At 45.3% G+C, this 22,746-nt stretch overlaps 1 protein-coding gene across 1 annotated transcript in view; it reads left to right on the top strand.

The window, feature by feature from the left end:
- Positions 1–22,746, top strand: part of PARVA (parvin alpha) — a 184,842-nt gene that overhangs the window by 96,481 nt on the left and 65,615 nt on the right. The window contains exons 2-4 of the mRNA XM_055423354.2: positions 11,547–11,636; positions 11,718–11,788; positions 14,839–14,941. Coding sequence (XP_055279329.1) covers positions 11,547–11,636; positions 11,718–11,788; positions 14,839–14,941 — 264 coding nt within the window. The remainder of the gene's footprint in view (positions 1–11,546; positions 11,637–11,717; positions 11,789–14,838; positions 14,942–22,746) is intronic.

Raw genomic sequence — 22,746 nt, 5'->3', positions numbered from 1 at the left:
AAACTGACCAAAACAAAGACACGGGTGGAAACTTTAAGACTTGGGACTATAGATTCCCCTGTCAGCTCCCATCACAATACCAACCTCTAAGTTCCTTTTTTGGCTGTGCTTCAAGGCCCAAATGTCAGACCCTGGTGACTAACTAGCTATGTCAGATAGAGCAGAGAGTGGGGAGACCCTGACAATCTGCTGAGGCCACTCTGAGCTGTTCCTATGTTTGCCTGATGCTTTATATTATGGCTGCTGGAATAATTTTTTTTTTTTAAGTAATAAAACTCTGGTTTAAGGGCTAGGATGGAGGGGGTGGTGATTTTGCATTTCCTTTTGATAATTTCACATAGAAGAAGAATGAACCCACATGCTGTAGGCAGGGGTAAGTATTGAAAACAGAACCTGTCCCCCAGGAAAACTGTTGGAGCCAGAGTAATGCCCCCCCAAAGATATCCATATCCCAGGTATAGATTTTAATGAATCTATGGATATATTAGCTTACATGGTGAAGGGAAGTTAAGGCTTCAGGTCCAGTTTTGGCTGCTCATCAGCTGACTCTAAAATAAGGAGATTGTCCTGGGTTTTTCAGGTGGCCCACTGTAATCATAGGGTACTTAAAAATAGAAGAGATAGGCAAAAATAGAGGTCAGAGTACTGCAATGTGAGAAGGATTTGACCCCCATTCCCCATTGCTGACTTTGAAAATGGAGAAAGGGGACCACAAGCCAAGGAATGCAGGTGACCTCCAGAAGCCAGAAAAGGCAAGAAAATGAATCCTCCCCTAGAGCCTCCAGAAAGGAGCAAACCCTGCCAATGCCTCGATTTTAGCCCAGTGAGACCCATGTTGGACTTCTAACCTACAGAACCGTCAGGATAATAAATCTGTGTTGTTTCAAGCCACCAAGTGTGTGGTAATTGTTACTACAGCAATGGAAAACTAATACAACAGCCATGTCGTAAAAGCCCCGTCAGGAACAATGGATAGATTCCGCTTCCAGAGCAGTTCCAGAGAAGCAGTAAAGACACCTTCAATGACGGTTGTACTGCTGCGACAGGTCTCTTCTTGGGAAACCAGAAATGACCTTACCAGGCATCCTTAAGTTATAAGGAAGCTCTGTCTTCTCGTCTCAGCCCTGGAAACAAACCTAAAAACCATGCAGTTTCTATGTAGAAACAAGCTCTCACTTGGGCATAAGTACAGCTTGCACTATAGGACTTTGAAGTGTCTTTGTGCTTTGCTTCCTGTACAGATGCTTCTATAGGGGTCAGCTGATGTTGGATAAATTACCACTGTCTCCTTGGTGATGGAAAGAAACATAGGCATCTCTTAAAATTATGGATTTCCCCCTAGTGAGCGCTATATTTCGTTGGAAAAATAGCAAATTTGGGTTGATTTTTTTAATAGACTATTTTTATAATACTTTTAGATTTATAGGGAAAATGAAAAGATAATCCAGAGTTCATTTATGCCTATGTTCAGTTTCCCCTCTTATTAACATTTTATATTAATATGCTATATTTGTTATAATTCATGAACCCATATTAATATTATTAACCTAAGTTATTCAGATTTTTTTCAGCTTTTACCTAATGTCCTTTTTCTGTCCCAGCCTCCCTTGCAGGATACCGTGTCACCCTCAGCTGGCACATCTTCTAAGGTTTCTCTTGGCTGTTACATTTTCTCAGACCTTCCTTGTTTTTAATGACCTTCTCACAAAACTCAAAATATTCACAGACTTAAATATAAAATATAATGTATAAAACTTATAGAAGAAAATATAATGAATCTATTTGATTTAGGAGTCTGACGATGAGTTTTTAGGATGCAACAGCAAAAGGACAAACCATGAAAGAAAAATCGATAACTTGGACTTCGTTAAAATCTGTATATGATCACTCACCTTCGTTAAAATCTTGTTGAAATGGAAGGTGTATGGTCTGTGTCTAGATTAATTTTTGCAGTTGACCATCCAATGGTTCTAGCATTTGTTGGTATGACTATCCTTTCTACATTGAATTGCATTTGCTCCTTTGTCAAAGAGCTGTTGACTGTGTTTCTGTGGGTTTGTTCCTGGGTTCTCTATTCTGTTGCAGAGACCTATGTGTCTGCTCTTTTGCCACTGTCATTTTACCTTGACTACTGTAGCTTTAGGATAAGTCTTGAAGTCTGGTAGTGTCAATCCTTCAACTTTGTCCTTCTTTAATATTTTGTTGTCTATTTTGAGCCTGCCTTCCTACGTGAACCTTAGGATTGGTTTGCGAATATACACAAAATAGCTTACTGTAACTCTTGACTAGGATTACACTGAATCTCTAGGTGTACAAAAAAGATCTTCATGACGAAGATAATCACGATGGTATGATCACTCACCTAGAGCCAGACATCCTGGAATGTGAAGTCAAGGGGGCCTTAGAAAGCATCACGACGAACAAAGCTAGTGGAGGTGATGGAATTCCAGTTGAGCTATTTCAAATCCTGAAAGATGATGCTGTGAAAGTGCTGCACTCAATATGCCAGCAAATTTGGAAAACTCAGCAGGGGGCACAGGACTGGAAAAGGTCAGTCTTCTTCCCAATCCCAAAGAAAGGCAATGCCAAAGAATGCTCAAACTACCACACAATTGCACTCATCTCACACACTAGTAAAGTCATGTTCAAAATTCTCCAAGTCAGGCTTCAGCGATACGTGAACTGTGAACTTCCAGATGTTCAAGCTGGTTTTGGAAAAGGCAGAGGAACCAGAGATCAAATTTCCAACATCCTCTGGATCATGGAAAAGGCAAGAGAGTTCCAGAAAAACATGCCAAAGCCTTTGACTGTGCGGATCACAATAAACTGTGGAAAATTCTGGAAGAGATGGGAATGCCAGACCACCAGACCTGCCTCTTGAGAAACCTGTATGCAGGTCAGGAAGCAACAGTTAGAACTGGACATGGAACAAAAGACTGGTTCCAAATTGGAAAAGGAGTACGTTAAGGCTGTATGTTGTCACCCTGCTTATTTAACTTATATGCAGAGGACATCATGAGGAACGCTGTGCTGGAAAAAGCACAAGCTGGATTCAAGATTGCCCGGAGAAATATCAATAACCTCAGATATGCAGATGACACCACTCTTATGGTAGAAAGTGAAGAGGAACTAAAAAGCCTCTTGATGAAAGTGAAAGAAGAGAGTGAAAAAGTTGGCTTAAAGCTCAACATTCAGAAAACTAAGATCATGGCATCTGGTCCCATCACTTCATGGCAAATAGATGGGGAAACAGTGGAAACAGTGTCAGATTTTATTTTTTTGGCTCCAAAATCACTGCGGATGCTGATTGCAGCCATGAAATTAAAAGACACTTACTCTTTGGAAGGAAAGTTATGACCAACCTAGACAGCATATTAAAAAGCAGAGACGTTACTTTGCCAACAAAGGTTCATCTAGTCAAGGCTATGGTTTTTCCCGTGGTCATGTATGGATGTGAGAGTTGGACTGTGAAGAAAGCTGATCGCCGAAGAATTGATGCTTTTGAACTGTGGTGCTGGAGAAGACTCTTGAGAATCCCTTGGACTGCAAGGAGATCCAACCAGTCCATTCTAAAGGAGATCAATCCTGGGTGTTCTTTGGAAGGACTGATGCTAAAGCTGAAACTCCATTACTTTGGCTACCTCATGCAAAGAGGTGACTCATTGGAAAAGTCCCTGATGCTGGGAGGGATTGGGGGCAGGAGGAGAAGGGGACGACAGAGGATGAGATGGCTGGATGGCATCACCATTCGATGCACATGAGTTTGGGTAAACTCCGGAAGTTGGTGATGGACAGGGAGGCCTGGCGTGCTGCGATTCATGGGGTCGCAAAGAGTAGGACACAACTGAGCAGCTGAACTGAACTGCACTGATAGGTGAACTTGGAAAGAACTGACACTTTAATACTATGTCTTATAATCCATGAACATTGACTGTCTCTCGATTTATCTAGATCTTCTTTGATTTCTTTCATCAGAGTTTTTAAATTTTCTGTATGCCATCCCTGTGTACATGCCGTTAGATTTATATCTTAGTATTGCATATTTGGGTGCTACTATAAACATTTTGGGCTTCCCTGGTGACTCAGATGGTAAAGAATCCACCTGCAATGTGAGAGACCTGGGTTCAATACCTGGGTTGAGAAGATCCCCTGGAGGACGCATGGCAACCCACTCTAGTATTCTTTCCTGGAGAATCCCCATGGACAGAGGAGCCTGGTGGACTGCAATCCATGGGGTTGCAAAGAGTCAGACACAACTGAGTGACTAAGCACAGCACATAAATGATATTGTGTTTTTAATTTCTAACTTTAATCATTTATTGTTGGTGCATAGGAAAACAATTGATTTTTGTCTATTAACCTTCTATCCTGCCCCCCTTGCCATAACTGTATTAGTTCTAAGAGTATGGACTTCCCTGGTGGCTCAGAGGGTAAAGAATCTGCCTGCAATGCAGGAGATCAGGGTTCGATCCCTGGGTTAGGAAGATCCCCTGGAGAAAGCACTGGCTACCCACTCCAGTATTCTTGCCTGCAGAATCCCATGGACAGAGGAGCCTGGCTTCCTGTGAACAGTCCATTGGGTCACAAAAATTCAGACATGACTGAGTAACTAACACATAAAACTGTGGGGGTTTTGTTGTTGTTGTTCTGTTTCATCATTGGTCAATTCTTTGGGAGTTTCTACACAATCAATCATATTATCTATGAACAAAAGTGAAAGTGAAAATTGCTCAGTCATTTCCGACTCTTTGCAACCCTATGGACTATACAGTCCGTGGAATTCTCCAGGCCAGAATACTGGAGTGGGTAGCCTTTCCCTTCTCCAGGGGATCTTCCCAACTCAGGGATCAAACCCAGGTCTCCCACATTGCAGGTGGATTCTTTACCCTCTGAGCCACAAGGGAAGATTGTATTTCTTCCTTTTCAATTTGCGTGCCTTTTATTTCCTTCTTCTGCATTATTGTAATAGCTAGAATTTTTAGTATGATTTTGAATAGAGGAGATATCTTTGTCTTGTTTCCAATCATAGGATATAAACATCCATTTTCTCACCATTAGGTGTTTTTTGGTAGATGTTCTTTCAGGTTGATTTTCCACATAGAGAAAAGTTGTTGGGATTTGCCAATCAGACCGTGTAGATGTCTCTAGCTGCAATAACTTCTGGAGGGACCATTGAACCATTTAGAAATTAAAGGAACTTGAGTGAAATTTCATGATGGCCAGAAATTAATCACCGGAGTCCCGAGAAGGCGCTAGAGCAGCCTAAGTACCTCACTGGGGTTCACTTGCCCTGAAGGAGAAAGAACAACCTGCATATCCTCTTGCCCTCCCTCAGTACGGTGTTTGGGTTTTTCATCTATAGACATGGGGAGCATGGTCCAGCGCATGCTGGGGAACAGATGAGTTCACAGCCCTCGACACTCCAGACCCTACCTGCTTATTCACCCCTTGTTCTTCCACTCTGTTTCTCCTGTGTGCGCCCTGCATTCCCAGTGTTGAGGCATAATTACTGCTGTCTCAGTAGCTGCCCTGAGTCTACATTTTGCTGTTTATGCACAAGGTGTGCTTTTTGTGAGGCACCTGTGTTGGATGAAAATTTAAGTTGATTTTCAGAGTCCTGCTCACGTGTCCCCCTTTCTGAGAATCCTTCCCAGGCTTCCCCATCTAAAGTTAACCTTGTTGCCCCCACCACTGAGCTCTCACAGCCCTTGGTTACATGTATGTCATCCAAGTGCAGCATATTGCCCATTGTGTTTTTCTGTGCCTGCCTCTCCCACCAGAACAGATTGAGGCAGACTCATGTCAAACCCCAAACCCTATGCCCAGTGCTGGCACAGGGTTTGCTTCAAAGGAGGTGCCCAGTAACGTGTATTGGTCAATGAATGAAATCACCAGCTTTGTACAAATGGACCCTTTTGTACTCTTAGAAACCTCTGTCTATTCTTCTCACCATACTTGTTTTCCATCTGGTGTTCTTCAGGCCCTTGTATATATATTCTGGAGTATAAGAGATATGTGCAGCTATTCTGTTTTTCACGGAAAAAAAGGAAGGGAAAATTACTGTTCTTTGTAGACCTACTGTCTTCATCCATCAACTTTATAATCTTGGTGTCCCATGCACCGATTAGGGAGTTAAGGCTCCAAGCCCCAGAAAACACCAACTCAGCTGACTTAAACAAAAAAGGAACTTCCTTTATCACTTATAACAAGACACAAAAAGCTAGGGTGGCTCTAGGGATGGTGGCTTAGCAGTATCAACAAGAACGCCTTTCTTTCTTCCCTGCCAACCTTAACGTATTAGCTTCTTCTTGGGCAGACTTTAACCTCATGACTACAAATCTAGGCATAACATCCTGATGCAGTAATGGTTAGAAGGAGAAAGATACCTTCTCTTCCTTGAGCCTCTTTTTAAAATGAAGGACAACTTTTCTAGAAGGTTCTAGAACTTTCCAGTCACAGCTCTTTGACCAGAATTGTGTTACATGACAATGCTTGAGCCAGTCACTGCTAAAGGAATTGAGATTATCATGATTAGCTTAACTCAATCGAAATCTCACCTAGAAGCATGGTGGCAGGAGTTGGCGGGCAGGGGAGGGTTGTGCAGTGTATACTGGAACAAAATGAGAGTATTATTTCAGCAGAGAGAGAGAAAAAATAAAATCAATATTGGGGAAGAAACTAATAGTGTCAGCTACACCTTTGTTTTAAACAAAATTGTTTTCTACCACATTTCGAAGTGTTTAAGTCACCAACATAAGGTCCCATGGCTGATAAAAAAGAGAAGAAGGATTCAAATCCAGGTCTTTCAGACTTGAAAGCCCATCTAGCTACTTGTTCCGCTGCACAGCTGGCCCCAGAGTCACGCTGTGTTTCCCAGAAAAGCCAGGCTCCCTCCCTTATGGTGAGCGCTTCAAGAGTTGAGGCAATCGCCCTGCTCTCCCAAGCCCGACCTTCAGCTGGGCATTTAATCTGTTTATTAAGTTATGACTAATGGCGCCGCGAGACACCGAAGGCTGCACATTCAGACCTAGATTTAGGTTGTTAGAGGAGGTTCGGGGGGGAAAACATCGTATTCATATTCTATGCCGAGAAAATTCAATTGCAGCTGTTTCTCTTTCAGAGTGCAGGGATGGCAAGGGGCTTCTGCTGGGTCCTGCTTTGGTTTAATAGAAATGAAACCTCCATAGCACGTGGGCTGTTTTGGGAACGTGGCCACTAATGCAGCCCCATGGGGTGGAGGGGGGCCAAGCCTGAGCGGGCAGTTTGCATATTCACTTTTACAAACAGTTGGCTCCGAGTCAGCAGTTAATGGGATGGGAATGATGTTCCTGTACCAAATCATTTCCTGAAAAAAAAACATTTCCAATTGCAAACATATCTCAGCCTTTCTTCTCGGGTTTGTTTTGTCTCTGTGAGTGAATTAAAGAGGCAGGGTAGAGGGGAGTGTTTCTAACTGGTGATTTTTCATCTAAAAACATTCCTAACAATGATCTACACAGAAAAAGAGGTCCTGTTCAGACCCACCTTTAGGAGTCCTGGTTGCAAATATGGTGTTTCTAGTCACATGTTCGGAGAAGGCAATGGCAAGCCACTCCAGTACTCTTGCCTAGAAAATCCCATGGATGGAGGAGCCTGGTAGGCTGCAGTCCGTGGGGTCGCTAAGGTTCAGACACAACTGAGCAACTTCACTTTCACTTTTCACTTTAACACATTGGAGAAGGAAATGGCAGCCCGCTCCAGTGTTCTTGCCTGGAGAATCCCAGGGACTGGGGAGCCTGCTGGGCTTCTGTCTATGGGGTCACACAGAGTTGGACACAACTGAAGTGACTTAGCAGCAGCAGCAGCAGTCACATGTTAGAGGTATAAATATCTCTATATTCACAGATTGGCTCTTACTGGCTCTGTCTTGAGACAGAGGTAGCTTTTCTCTCTTTACAAAAAGTAAGCTGGAGATCCTGCCCTAGAAATGTGCCCACACACGCACACACAGGATCAGGCCAAAGTATGATTTTCCTCCCCTAAGGACAGGCTCAAAGTCTTTGCATGCTGTACACTGCTCTGGTAAATTGTGCTTCAACTTATAACCTGTGCAGTGGAAGGGTAGTCTTAACAGGTTTATTCATTTATTCAACAAATGGTCCTTGAGTGCTTATCATTTTAAGTAATAATTGCAAATAATTACATAGATCTTAACCAGGTACAAGACACTCTTCTAAATGTTTTACATGTATTAACTCATTTAAACTTCTCAACAACTCTAGGAGATAGGCAATATTATAATCACCCCCATTTTGCAGATAAGGAAACTGAGGTGTAAGATGGGTGAACTTGCCCAAAGTCACGTACTAGTAAGTGGTAGAGCCTGGATTTGAATGTAGGCAGTCTGATTCCTCTTCAGAGATCTAATAGCGAACAAAAGAGAAAAAGTACCAGCCTTTCCACAGCTTGCATTCTGTTGAGGAGGGGATAGATAATAAATGTAGAAATCATAGTTATTTCAGATTGTGATGAGTGCTATGGAGAAAATACAACACAAGAGGGAGGCAGGGGGCTATTCAGAGGGTCTTATAGGTCTTAGGAAGGGATTGGGGTTTTATTCTGAGTATAATGGGAATTCCCAGGTGGCAGTAGTAAAGAATCCTCCTGCAGTGCAGGAGATGCAGATTCAATCCCTGAGTCAGGAAGATCCCCTGGAGAAGGAAATGGCGACTCACTCCTGTATCCTTGCCTGGGAAATCCCGTGGACAGAGGAGCTTGGTGGGCTACAGTCCGCAGGGTCACAGAAGAATCAGACGTGACTGGGTAACTAAGCACGTACATGAGGGGAAGCCACGGGAAGGGGCATAAAGCAGGAGAATGTATGATCATGTTTACATCTTTATAGATCATTCTGATTGTGCTCTAGGCGGAAGAGTAGCATGGGGAAAATGCATCAGAAAGCAGCGGGCAGGTTAGAAGGTGGTTCTGGTTATTTCGGTGAAAGATAACGGTGGCCTGAACCAGAATGGTGATGATGGAGCTGGTGAGAAGTGGTTGGAACCCAGAAAACTTGCCAATGTATTGGCTGCAAACAGTGAAGAAAAGAAGGGTGATGCCTCAGATTTTGGCTTGAACTCTTGTGCAAATGGTAGTGCCATTTACTGAGGAGGATAGGAAGGAAGGTGGAAAGTCTTGATGTAGTGTTGTTACAGTGGAGGTAAGGGTCCTGAAGATCACGTGTTCTGTTTTGGATGTATAAATCTGAGATCTCCATTAGTAGACAAAAGAGGAGATATTGAGTGAGTCTGGAGCTCAGGGTCAGGCCTAGGCTAGAGATTTTGTTTGTTTCTGGTTCTTGTTTTAATAATGAGTTGACTGTTGTTTTCACAACCCAATGAAGCTAGGTAAATAAAACCACTCAAAAGAATAAATTAGGACAGAACTTGGTTGTTTTTGTACATGAAAAATATCTAGGAAGAAGCTTCATTTTTATCCTATCCCTGATTTTGTTGCCTTGAATTCAGTTTTAGATAATAAAATCGTATTAACTTTAAAAATATAAATATAGCATACATCAGGCTGGAGATTTAAATTTGGATATCATCAGCATTTGGATCTATGGGATCAGTCAGGATAGACCATTCAACTGAATCTTCTGTGATAATGGAAATCTACATCCGCACTGTCCAGTGGGGTGCCACCTGCCCCATGGGGGCCACGGAGCACTTGAAATGTGACAGGTGGAACTAAGAAACTGAGTTATTAATTCATTTAAACTTCAGTGGCTGCATGTGGCTAATGGCTACTGTATCTGACAGTACAGACCTGGTGGCGGGGTGGGGTGGGATGAAATATACAGATGGAGAAGGTTCTGGGCAAGAGCTAGTCTCTTCACTGGCCAGTTAACCCAGTCTCACACCCACACTGAAACATAACTTTATTTCCACTTCCCATTGCCTGTGTAGTGATGCTTGTTGAATGGTAGAAATCTTGCTTCTTTGTGAGAAAAAGCCTGGGAAAAAAGCAAACTGCTAGTCCTAGGAGGAATGCTAGGAGACATTATAAAGTCTAAAGAAGCAGTTGTGCTTTGCTGGAAAGCAAACACAAACCCATATTTATAGAATCATTTAAACCTTGAAAGTGTCACTTATATTTTTCAATTATGTTTTGTGGTGGGAATTATATAGAATGGTAGGTGTCTGTGGATTTGGAGATTCAAGATGGTGACTGGCAGATATCCCATCTGAATGTCAAGAGCCCACAGCAACAGGACTGAATACCAGCTTCATAATGCGAGTTGTGTCTCTCTAGGGCAGAGTGGGTTTCACTCCCTTTGTTAGGCAATCTCAATCCCTGTCCAACTGCAACCATCAGTGACGTCTGCTAATATGAAAGAACTCTTTGTAAGCAGCTGCCTGTGCCTAAGAGTACTTGCAAGTGTATGCTGGCAATTGGTGAGGCCAGAGTCAATACAAAAAAATAAAATGGAAAGATGGGACATTGCTTTTATTAAGGTTGATTGCAGCTGCCGTATCACCTCTTTAAGAACCGTTTGGTGACCAGCTCCTTCAGAGAAAATGGTTGTTCTGTGCTTAATTGGTGCAAAGGAATTGCCCAAACTGGAATTGAGTAGAACTGAGGGGATTTGAGCCACTGCTTTTAGGAGAGGTAATAATCCAAGGTCAGTGCTCAGCAAAGGGCACAAAACCAGTCACACAACTGGTTTTGTGGTAGGAATTTGTATTATTTTTACTAAGACTTCTTGTGGGGGGTGGGGGTCAGGGGATGGAGGGGGTGGACTGGAAGTCTCTAGTGGTCACTGACCTCTTGTTATTTTTCTTGAGGACAGTGGAATCGTAGACTTCTAAGATTTGGGAAAGTATAAAAGAACTTGATGGTCACCTGTCCAGCTTTTGATGTTCAACTGAGGGAACAGGCCTGGAGAAGTGAGGTGCCTGACCCGAGGGCCCATGACTCCCTATGGTTGAAGGGATAAATCCAGAGCCCAGGGAGAGGCCAGAATGAGGCATCCTCGAGCAGTCCTGGATGGGAGGAGGGGGGTGGGAAGGAGGGAGGGAGGGAGAAAAATGTCCGAAAAAATACACAGGAGTCAATTTGGGAGAGAAGTCAGAGGAGGGTTGACCTGAGGATGGAACAGGCCTGTGACTCAAATGGAGCCTCAGCGCGGGGGCCTCGTGCATCCAGTCAGCAAAGACTTGTCAAGCTGCACTCTGCCCCGGGTGGTAAGCCCTCGGAGGAGGGACAGGAGGGAGGCGTGGCAGAGACTCAAGAAAGACGCCAGTGCTCACTTCACTTCCATTTCTTCCAAGATCATTTCTGAAAGGAGGCAGATGCCCGTGCCTGATTTTTCTAGGAAAGCGAGCGAGGTGACAGTTAGAAGGAGTGAGATGAAGGGGACGGTTTGGTCCTTTTAGCAAGGAGAGGCAGGAATCGGATGCAGGCTGCATCACAGCTACGGGCTAACCTTGGTGCTTTTGTCTCTCAGTCTGCATCAATGTGGAACACAGCTACGGGCTGCCGCATAACGCTGTGCTTCCTTCTTACAGTGTCCGAGCTTCAGGAGGAAGGCATGAACGCCATCAACCTGCCCCTCAGCCCCATCCCCTTCGAGCTGGACCCTGAGGACACGATGCTGGGTAACGGGGTCTTTTGTTCTCTCTGGGTTAGCCTGATGCCTTCAGAGCGACCGCCTCGCTGACTGCCTTTTCTTTTTAAAGAGGAGAATGAAGTGCGAACGATGGTGGATCCCAACTCACGCAGCGACCCCAAACTTCAGGAACTGATGAAGGTAAGAGGAAATTAGAAGGGGCTTCAGGTGCCTCCCGACTCCACAGGTGTCTCTAGACCAGTCACCCTGTGTAGGCACCACTCGAGCCACTGCAGAGAGAACAGAAATCCACAGCAGTCCCTGGCCACAGGCAGGTTGCAGTCCAGAAGGTGGACATCTACAGGCTAACAGAGGTGGGACGCAACAGGTGCCCACGGAATGGTATTGACCATAGGCTCTGGAGAATTTAGTGCAAAAAACTCACATTTGCCAGGATCTTATCCCTTACCCAGTCCTTTCACCGCATTTCCCAAGGACCCTCAAAAGTACCCTCTGAAGTTGGATTTAGTATCATCTCCATCTCTTTTACAGATGAGGAAACTGAGTCTCAGAAAAGCCAGGTGATTGTTCATTTATAGTCATGCATGAGTGGAGGAAATGAGATTCAAACAGAAATGATTAAGATGAAATAACATACTGTGCATAATGTACTTGGCACAGTGACTGACCAATGGTCACCCTCAAAAAAATCTCTATTTTATCCCCCTTCTGATCCCCTGTCCTGTGTCTGTCTTCTTCAGCTTCTCCAAGCTGCGCTTAAAACAGGACCAAAAGGCACTGGATACAGAGTGATTCACTCAAAATGCAAAGCTGGGTGTATCATTTTCCTGTTCAAAACCTGTGTGGTTTCCTGTGAACTGCAGGTTGAAGCCCACAGTCCTGGGGGTGGTGTTTGACATCTGCATGCTCCAGCTGCCTCTTTCAGTTCAGTTCAGTTCAGTTCAGTCACTCAGTTGTGTCCGACTCTCCGCGACCCCATGAATCACAGCACACCAGGCCTCCCTGTCCATCACCAACTCCCGGAGTTCACTCAAACTCATGTCCATCAAGTCGATGATGCCATCTTTAACCTCAAATAATCCCTGCTTGGCAAGGATGCCACAAGGACACCAGACCTGTTCATGCTGGCTCCCAGTAGCCACCTACACACAGCATGCTTCCGGCACTCCCACCGCCAGGCCTTTGGTCATGCAGTCCCTCTGCCCAGGTGCTCTGCTTGCTCTTCACCTGAAGCCAAAGCCAGGCCACATCCTTCAGGAAGCCCTCTGTAAACCCCAGGGCTGTCACTCAGCCTCTCTGTGCGCTGCTGTGGTTCATGCATTTACTTCTGTCACTGTTGTCATCACGTGACATTCCAACTACTCATATACTTCTCGGTCTCCTTCACTAAGTGGGGAGCTGCTTGGGGTTAAAGATTGTCCTTTTTTTTCTTCGTCAGGGACAATCTTTTTTTGTACCCTCAGGATCCCGCACAGAGTGACATATAGCAGATAATGCTGGATGCATGGAGGCTGGATGGACGAGGGAGAGAGGGAGGGAAGGGCAAGAGAGGAAGGAGGGCGGGAGGAAGCATGGAAGCTCCTGCCTTAGGCCAGTGGAACAATGTGCTTTGAAAGCCCGAACCTCTACTTAAGGGTGGAAACCTAGCTCAGCTCCCGCCTGTGTTGTAAAGGCAATCTGCTTACGCCAAGTCAAAGAAGTCAGACACAAAAGGTGATGCTCTGGGACCTCCCTGGCAGTCCAGTGGTTAAGACTCCACGCTTCCACTGCAAAGGGGTGTGGGTTCAATCCCTGGTCAGGACCTAAGATCCCACATACCACGTGGCATGGCCCCCCCCCCAAAAAAGTGGGTGATGTTCCGTTTAGGTGAAATGGTCAAAAAGTCGGAACTGTAGTGCTTGCCTGAAGCTTGTGATCAGGAGAGGTGACTGAGCACAGAGAGACCAGAGGGACCTTCTTAGGGTGAGGGAACTGTCCTGTACACACAACCGTGTACAGTGACCAAAAATCATCACACTCTATACCTAAAATTGGTTAATTTTATCGTATATGAATAATACCTTCATAAATAAAGCAAGAGGTTGAAATTAAAAAGGCAGTGGCCTTGTGTAAGCTTCAGTTTCCTTACCTGAAAAACGAAACTGATGCTCCCTGCCTCTCGGGATGTCGTGTGGATTAACTGAGTGACTGGTCACCTGGAACGCCTCTGCTGGATGCCTGATGCGCAGAGGCTGAGGCACGGACCACAGAGGACACCGCATAGCCCCACTGAGAGGAAGCCTGGCACAGCGAGGAGACCATGTGCTATAGAGGGAGGTGGACAAGGGTCTGACTATTCCTGTCCCTGCCCACAGTTAGCTCTGGGACCTTGGGCTGTGTTTACTTCTGTGTTTGGTTTTACCTCCTGAACATAGGGGTGACAGTAACCACCTGGCCAGATGTCGTAATGGGAGAGTGCTTTATTTATTAATAAAATCTGCCCTTACTGGACGCTTGGCCCTTGCTGTATGTAATTCCTTTCTTTTTGTCCCCTGATATTGGTTTTGATTTTTGGCCACTCGGTATGGCATGTAGGATCTTAGTTCCCTGACCAGGGATCAAACCCGTGCCCCCTGCAGCAGACATGTGGAGTCCTAACTACTGGACCACCAGGGAGACCCTGTAATTCTTTTCTGCCACCTAGTGTGGGAGGTGCCTTCAACTTCCATTATAGAGGTGGGGAGTCAGAGGTTCAGAGCAGATAACTAGCTTGCCATAGATTCATAAATCACAGAGGTATACACACAGTGGTTCATGAACGACAGGGGTACCGACACATACACACAAACACCGAACAGTCCATCGATCCCAGAGATGCACAGATTATTTTAGTAGGTAAAGTGAGGGTTTCAACCCCAGTTTGCATGACTCCAAAGCCCATCCTCTCCTGGCTGCAAAGCCACACAGCCAAGCACTGTGTGAATGTTCCTTGCCATTCGGGGAAGGAAAAGTAGGGGCCAGAGGTATTAACAGAGACACTGGTGGCACCAGCACTGGCAGAGCCTATCCCTGCAGGTTAGCAGGGCTGTTGGGCTCACACTCACAGCTGCTGGCACACATGCTCAGGTGTGTGGATAATTCTGCTCCTTTCAGAATCTGCAGTTCATTTAAATTTTAACTGCCCAGGATGAGGACACTGGTGGATAAGGAAACACCCTATGACTCTTCTCTTATTCTCTCTCTCTGTGTAGGTATTAATTGACTGGATTAACGACGTTTTGGTCGGAGAAAGAATCATTGTGAAAGACCTGGCTGAAGATTTATACGATGGCCAAGTCCTGCAGAAACTTTTTGGTAAGAGGAGAGATGAGTGTCGCAGTGGGTGTCTTTAAATCGAGTTCAGAGCTGTTCTCCAGTCCCAATAGTCCATCGAATGGAACAGGGATGGGTAGCCTTGGGCCAGCAGACCAGTGAAGTATACTCTTGGAATGTTTTACATGAGTGCATTGCAAAGGGAGGCTTTGGGACTCAACTGGGCTGCTCCGCCGAGCAGCTGAGAATCACGAGCAGGGCAGATGACAAGACTCCACTGCGCAATGAAAACATGCTTCACCCTCTCCAGAAAATTGGGCACCTGTGGCCTCTGTAGGTGTGTTTACACGTGTGTGGAGCTGCGTGTGTCACCTACAGACCTGTCCGTGTGTGTGTTTGCATGCATGTGTGTCTACTGCTGCGATCTGCAGCCGTGTCTGTGTGTGTGTCCCTCTGTGCATCTCTCTCCAGCCGGTGCAGGCACGCAGGTGTGTTGACCTCTGTGACACTTGGCTCCCGCGTGTCTCCAGGTGTCTCGCCTCTGGCCGCGTATGCACCCCTGCCTCAGTTCACAGCTGTTCTATGAAAGTGTGAGGCTGTTGGGGAGGGAAAGGAGACGTCCGGGTGACCTTAGTGTTGAGAGGACAGATTCATCGTGACTGGATTTGGTCTTCTCCTCTCTGTCCCCCTCTTTCTGTCCTCCTAACCGCTGCCCTAAGTTCTAGACTCTCATTCTTCGCTTCCCACTAGCGCCTCACACTGAGCGCATCCTCTTTCCTAAGGATGTTTCTTTCCTTCTGAGTGAATGGAACCCTTCCTCTCTTCCCTGCCCCTCCGTGGCTGTGGAGCAGATGGTCTCCACGGCCCCATTTCTTGCTCAGAATTCTCTCCCGCATCCCCTCCTCCCTGCCATTTTCACTTGTCTGAACTGTTGAAACAATTTCCGAGCTCACATCTTTGCCGCCCATCTCACCTCCTCCAACCCATTCCCCATTGCAGGGGGGCTGCCGGTGGAGGAAACTTTCTTAATTGCAAGTCTCATTTTGTGGGTACTCGCTCTCTCCTTCCTGTGGGACAAAGTCCAGACCTGTTAGCACAACATTCAGAACACTGCATCTGTCTCGTCAGCCTCTCAGCCTCGCCGCCAGTCACTCACACACGTGGCTCGTGCCGTGTAAAGTGCTTAGAATCGCACCTGACACACAGTGAGTGCCCAGTCACTCAGTATCTTTCATCATTTCATTGGTAGTTTTGCAATGTTTATGAATACGGCGCCATATTATGACATACATTGGGCATAGTCACACCTCTTTTCTTTTGCCTCTGGGTCCCTTCTTCCTCCTTTATCCACTGAGGTAAACCATTATTGCTCATTCTTCCTATCCGTAGAGTCAACCAAACGTGCCTCCCCTCATGACATAGTCACATCTGGAAGAAACAGTCGTGTGTTCTTCTGTGTTCCCTCAGGTATAGATACACATGTATAAAGCATTCATGCTTTTATTATATAGATACATACACATGTGGTGCTGGAGAAGACTCTTGAGAGTCCCTTGAACTGCAAGGAGATCCAACCAGTCCATTCTGAAGGAGATCGATCCTGGGTGTTCATTGGAAGGACTGATGCTAAAGCTGAAACGCCAATACTTTGGCCACCTCATGCGAAGAGTTGACTCACTGGAAAAGACTCTGATGCTGGGAAGGATTGGGGGCGGGAGGAGAAGGGGACGACAGAGAATGAGATGGCTGGATGGCATCACCGACTCTGCGGACATGAGTCTGAGTGAACTCCGGGAGGTGGTGATGGACAGGGAGGCCTGGCGTGCTGTGATTCATGGGGTCGCAAAGAGTCGGACATGACTGAGCGACTGAACTGAACTGAACATACACATGTACATAATATGCATGCCTTTGTTATATAGAACACATATCTGTAACATATATGTAACATACATGCTTTTATGTTGTAGATACATAAGACATGTATACATATGCCTTTATTACTGTAAGACATCCCATTTTGTTTGTAGCTGTTGATGTAAATGTATGGGCTTCCCTGGTAGCTCAGCTGGTAAAGAATCTACCTGCATTGCAGGAGACCCTGGTTTGATTCCTGGGTCAGGAAGCTCCCCTGGAGAAGGGATAGGCTACCTACTCCGGTGTTCTTGAGCTTCCCTGGTGGCTCAGATGGTAAAGAATCCACCTGCAATGCGGGAGACCTGGGTTCGATCCCTGGAATAGGAAGATACCCTGAAGAAGGGCATGGCAACCCACTCCAGTATTCTTGCCTGGAGAATCCCCATGAACAGAGGAACCTGGCAGGCTACAGTCCATGGGGTTATAAAGAGGCACAACTGAGCAACTAAGCACACACGTATAAGTGTATGTAGGCTTCTCAAGGGCAGGAGCCATGTCATATTCCTTTTTCCAGTCTTCTCCAGTAATAACACATTGCCCAGCACTTAATCAATGTATACTGAACAAGTGAATGAATAATATAAAATCTAGTAATTTCTAGGAAGCTAAGCTCATTTGGTACTCAAGCATCAATATTAATGACTGTTAATATTTAAAGGCTTGTAAATGCAACTGAACACGGAGGGGAATAATGGCTTTGGCACGTGCAGATGTGGAAAAACCCTGAGCCTCACTGATGACCTCTCCTAGGATTTGTAGCTTTTAACTTCACCACCAAATTTCTAGTTGGGACCTGACACCGTTTGGAAGTGTTCTATGCTGGACTTTCCAAGCAGGGGTGGGACATGGCTGTGGGGTAATGGAACACGGTCATGAAGCAATCTCGCCTCTGGGAATGGTTACAAAACTGCCCGGAATCATCCATGCTGCCCCGAGTCAGGCATCAAGTACAGTCAGGTTAGACCACCTCAGATCTCAAACTTCACGTTGTAAAGGTGATTAAAAACAGAGCTGATGCCTCTTTTGTCAACCTGAGTGTGGGTCTATGGCTAGACATACACATTCAGAAGCTACAGACAGCATGCCCACTGGAGGGAACTCGTTTGCTGTTTAAAATGTGCATCGGGAGCTCCTGGGAGGAATCAGTCTGGAGATGGGAGTTTTGGGTGACCCCTCTGACCTTGAGTTCCCCTCTGGCTATTTTCCTCTCTTTGTGCCCAACCGCATTTCTCAACATAATGGTTGGCACTCCGTCTCTTTGCTTCCCCACCACTAAGCATTCCCTCCTGAGGTACGGGCTGGGTGCCGCCACCTTGCCATCAGCTTTTCCTTCCCACGTCACCAGTGTCAGCGGAGTCCCTCTTACGTGGTGACATTTGACCCTACTGAGCATCTCACCTGCCCTCCCCAGCCCGACTGTTTCTGGGACCTCGTGCTGCCCCGTTTCTCTTCCACCTCTGACACCGCTTCTCAGTCATCCTCCTCCTCTGTTCTTTCCATAATGGTTGGGTTTCCTCCAGCTTCCATCCTTGGCTCCTCTTTTTCTTTCATACCTTCTTCCTGGGTGATTTCGTCTGTTCCTACAGTTTCAACCATCAACTATATGGTCATCGCCCTCAGATCTCTATCTCTGGTATAGCTCTCTCTTTGAATCTGTGAGTACGGTATCTCTTCCCTGCCTTTCCATCCTGCCCATCTGCTTGTCACATAGGCACCTGTAACCCGCCTGCCCTGAACTCTGCTTATCTTCCTTCTCCCCAAACCTGTTTTGTTTTCCACCTTGAGGAATGCTGTTACGAGCCCAGATTAGAAACCTGGGGGTAATCCTGAATTGCTCCTTCTTCCCTCATATTCTGTTGGTCACAGTTCTGACAACTGTATTCCCATATATACGTGTCAAACCCATCTCATTTCTCAGTCAGCTAGAACACGTGCAGCGTTTGTCAAAGTGCCTGGCTCACTGCGCACTAGGTCAGGGGTGATGGTCACCCCACTGCTGCCTCCTTAGCTCACAGCCTCATCATTTGTCTTAACTTCTCTGGCTCCAAACTCCTTTTCTTACGTTAAGCTGTTTCCTGCCTTGGAAGCATTCTGAAGTTCTCCCAGATCTTCTTTATATTTCATCATTTGTTTTACCACTTAAACCCATAGCGCATTTGTCAGTGTTTCTTTAAAACTTCTTTAACTTTAATAGAGTTGCAGAGATAGCCAAGAGGTTTCCCGTCTCCCTTTACTCAGCTTCCTCTAATGTCAACATCTTACCAAGCAGAGGGCAAGCATCAAAACTAAGAAATCAGCCTCAGGACAGTGCTTAACTGAATCGCAGAATATATTTGGATTTCACCAGTTTTTGCATTCATGTCTTTTCTTGGTTCTAGGAGGTAAACCCAGAATCCCCCATTACATCCAGTTGTCACATCTATCTTTCATGACCGTGGCACTTTTGAGGAGGACTGGGTAGTTACTTTGCAGAATGAACCCCAGTTTGGGTCTGTCTGGCGTGTTCTCATGATTAGAGGTGTATGTTTGGGAAGGGGCACCACACAGGGCTGATGCGTCCACAGTGCATCGTTTCAGGGCAGACCCGATGTTACCATGACTGGTCACTTGTGACATTAACCTTGACCACTCAGTTAAGGTGGTGTTGCCCAGGCGTTCTTAAAGTTTTACTGTTTTTCTCTTTGTTATTAACTTATTTGCAAGAAGATACTATAAGTCTTTGAAAATATCTTGCTTTTTCTTACACTCGTCCCACTAACTATAATCGGTGGAGCATGTCTGCTGGTTATTACTATGGTGGACTAGTTAAGGTTTTCTATTTTCCTATTCTCCCATTCCTTCTACATTTATTAATTCTAAGTCTTCTGTAAGGATAAGACTTACATGTGTATCCAGTATTTATTTATATTAGTTTGGATATGAGGATACTTACTTTATAATCATTTGGTTCAGTTCAGTTCAGCCGTTCAGTGATGTCCAACTCTGCGACCCTATGAACCGCGGCATGCCAGGCCTCCCTGTCCCTCAACAACTCCCAGAGTTTATCCAAACTCATGTCCATTGAGTTGGTGATGCCATCCAACCATCTCATCCTTTGTTGTCTCCTTCTCCTGCCCTCAATCTTTCCCAGCATCAGGGTCTTTTCAAATGAGTCAGCTCTTCGCATCAGGTGGCCAAAGTATTGGAGTTTCAGCTTCAACATCAGTCCTTCCAGTGAACACCCAGGACTGATCTCCTTTACGATGAACTGGTTGGAGCTCCTTGCAGTCCAAGGGACTCTCAACAGTCTTCTCCAACACCACAGTTAAAAAACATCAATTCTTTGGCACTCAGCTTTCTTCACAGTCCAACTCTCACATCCATACATGACTACTGGAAAAGTCGTAGCCTTGACTAGACGGGCCTTTGTTGACAAAGTTATGTGTCTGCTTTTTAATATGCTGTCTAGGTTGGTCATAACTTTCCTTCCAAGGAGTAAGCGTCTTTTAACTTCATTACTGCAATCACCATCTGCAGTGATTTTGGAGCCCCAAAAAACAAAGTCTGAAACTGTTTCCCCATCTATTTCCCATGAAGTGATGGGACCAGATGCCATGATCTTCGTTTTCTGAATGTTGAGCTTTAAGCCAACCTTTTCACTCTCCTCCTTCACTTTCATCAAGAGGCTCTTTAGTTCTTATTCACTGTCTACCATAAGGGTGGTGTCATCTATATATCTGAGGTTATTGATATTTCTCCCAGCAATCTTGATTCCAGCTTGTGCTTCTTCCAGCCCAGCGTTGCTCATGATGTACTCTGCATAGAAGTTAAATAAGCAGGGTGACAATATACAGACTTGACCTACTCCTTTTCCTATTTGGAACCAGTCTGCTGTTCCATGTCCAGTTCTAACTGTTGCTTCCTGATCTGTGTACAGGTTTCTCAAGAGGCAGGTCAGGTGGCCTGGTATTTCCATCTCTTTCAGAATGTTCCACAGTTTATTGTGATCCACACAGTCAAAGGCTTTGGCATAGCCAATAAAGCAGAAATAGATGTTTTTCTGGAACTCTCTTGCTTTTTTGATGATCCAGTGGATGTTGGAAATTTGATCTCTGGTTCCTCTGCCTTTTCTAAAACCAGCTTGAACATCTGGAAGTTCACGGTTCACATATTGCTGAAGCCTGGCTTGAAGAATTTTGAGCATCACTTTACTAGTGTGTGAGATGAATGCAATTGTGCGGTAGTTTGAACATTCTTTGGCATTTCCTTTCTTTGGGATTGGAATGAAAACTGACCTTTTCCAGTCCTGTGGCCACTGCTGAGTTTTCCAAATTTGCTGGCATATTGAGTGCAGCACTTTCACAGCATCATCTTTCAGGATTTGAAATAGCTCAACTGCAATTCCATCATCTCCACTAACTTTGTTCGTAGTGATGCTTCCTGAGGCCCACTTGACTTCACATTCCAGGATGTCTGGCTCGAGGTGAGTGATCACACCATCGTGATTATCTTGGTTGTGAAGATCTTTTTTGTACAATTCTTCTGTGTTCTCTTGCTACCTCTTCTTAATGTCTTCTGCTTCTCTTAGAAGCATTTCTTATAATCATTACAAACGTTATAATCATTATTGTCATTATTCTTGGTTTGTTCATATACTTCCAGTTTTGACCACTGGGAATTCTTTCATGTTGGCTCCAAGCACCTCCTGTACATACTGCCCTTTGTTTGTTTATTCTGAGCATTTTCTTACTTTCGAATATCATAAGATGCTCCAAGCTCATCTTATATTTCACTTTTACTCTGACCCTAGAATCAACTACTTCTCCAAGGAGGCCCAGTTTCTTAAATTTGAGAATGGTGTTTAGAAGTCAATATCAGGGTATATGACTTAGTGTTTTGAAATTGTTCTTTGTTGCTCAAATAAACATCCATATGTAAGTACGGTACTATTACCTGGTGGTACCAAGGTGAATCAGGCATGATCATTTCCATAAATTTAGCTTAAAATTGTACTGGGGCTGGGCATGGAGAGCAGGAGGGAACTGAGTTTGGGATTAATAAACTAACTATGAAATACTGGCACTTAGAAAAAATAAAATGGCATAGGGACCTCCAGGAGGCCAGATATGCCAAGTCACATCTTGGGAGCAAGATACAGATCTGGAATCTGGGAATCCATGCTGATGGTATCGTGCAGCAAGGGCTCAACTCAGAAATGAGCAAGATGCCAAGGCAGGGATCTCTGGACCAACAGGTGTGTGTTGTGTGTGTGTGTGTGTTGTGTGTTATTGTTAAGGTGAAATTCTGAATAGGTGAGCATTGACAGACAGGGATCTCTGGACCAATAGGGTGTGTGTGTGTGTGTGTGTGTGTGTTTGTGTGTGTGTGAGATTGTGTGATTATTGTGGTAAAGTTCTCAATAGGTGAGCATCCCTGAGGTGACAGGTGGACTGTCTGGCTGGGTGCTTTCTGATCATGCGCTCTGAGAGGGCAGCACCATACCTGGTGCTCCTCTGTGTGGACAGATGCCACTTGCTCAGCATCAGTGCCTGGTCTGCTTTCTGAGTTCCTAGGCATACCTGGGAAATTCTTCTGGCACAGCCTTCTTCAGGTCCTTCTTTCTAAGCTGCCTAACTCAGCTGCCCATTTCTGCCTCTGTCGTCTGCATCTTCCCTCTTGTTCTGGCAGCAGAGCTGAAGAGGTTTTCCTGAAAGGAGATGCTGAAACAAGGATGTAGGTGGAAGAAGTTGATGTGAGGAGTAATCTTAGAAAATACAAGTCATCAAGTGGAGAATGTAAGAGAGGAAGAGAGGAGCACCATTAAGTGTGCACTGATAGGATGACGGCTCTGTTTGCAACCAAGGCTCAGTGCTGCGGGGGTCCCTCTGAGAAACCAGACACCACCCATCAAAGTCGGGAAAGGGAAAAAAAATCGGGAAAGGGAGCAGGGT

Source organism: Moschus berezovskii, chromosome 14 (genome assembly GCF_049115385.1).
Source record: "Moschus berezovskii isolate FMDL1 chromosome 14, NW_MosBer_1.0, whole genome shotgun sequence".
Classification (NCBI taxonomy): domain Eukaryota; kingdom Metazoa; phylum Chordata; class Mammalia; order Artiodactyla; family Moschidae; genus Moschus; species Moschus berezovskii.
The sequence above is the reverse complement of the archived record's forward strand: the minus strand, read 5'-3'. Positions and strand labels throughout refer to the sequence as shown.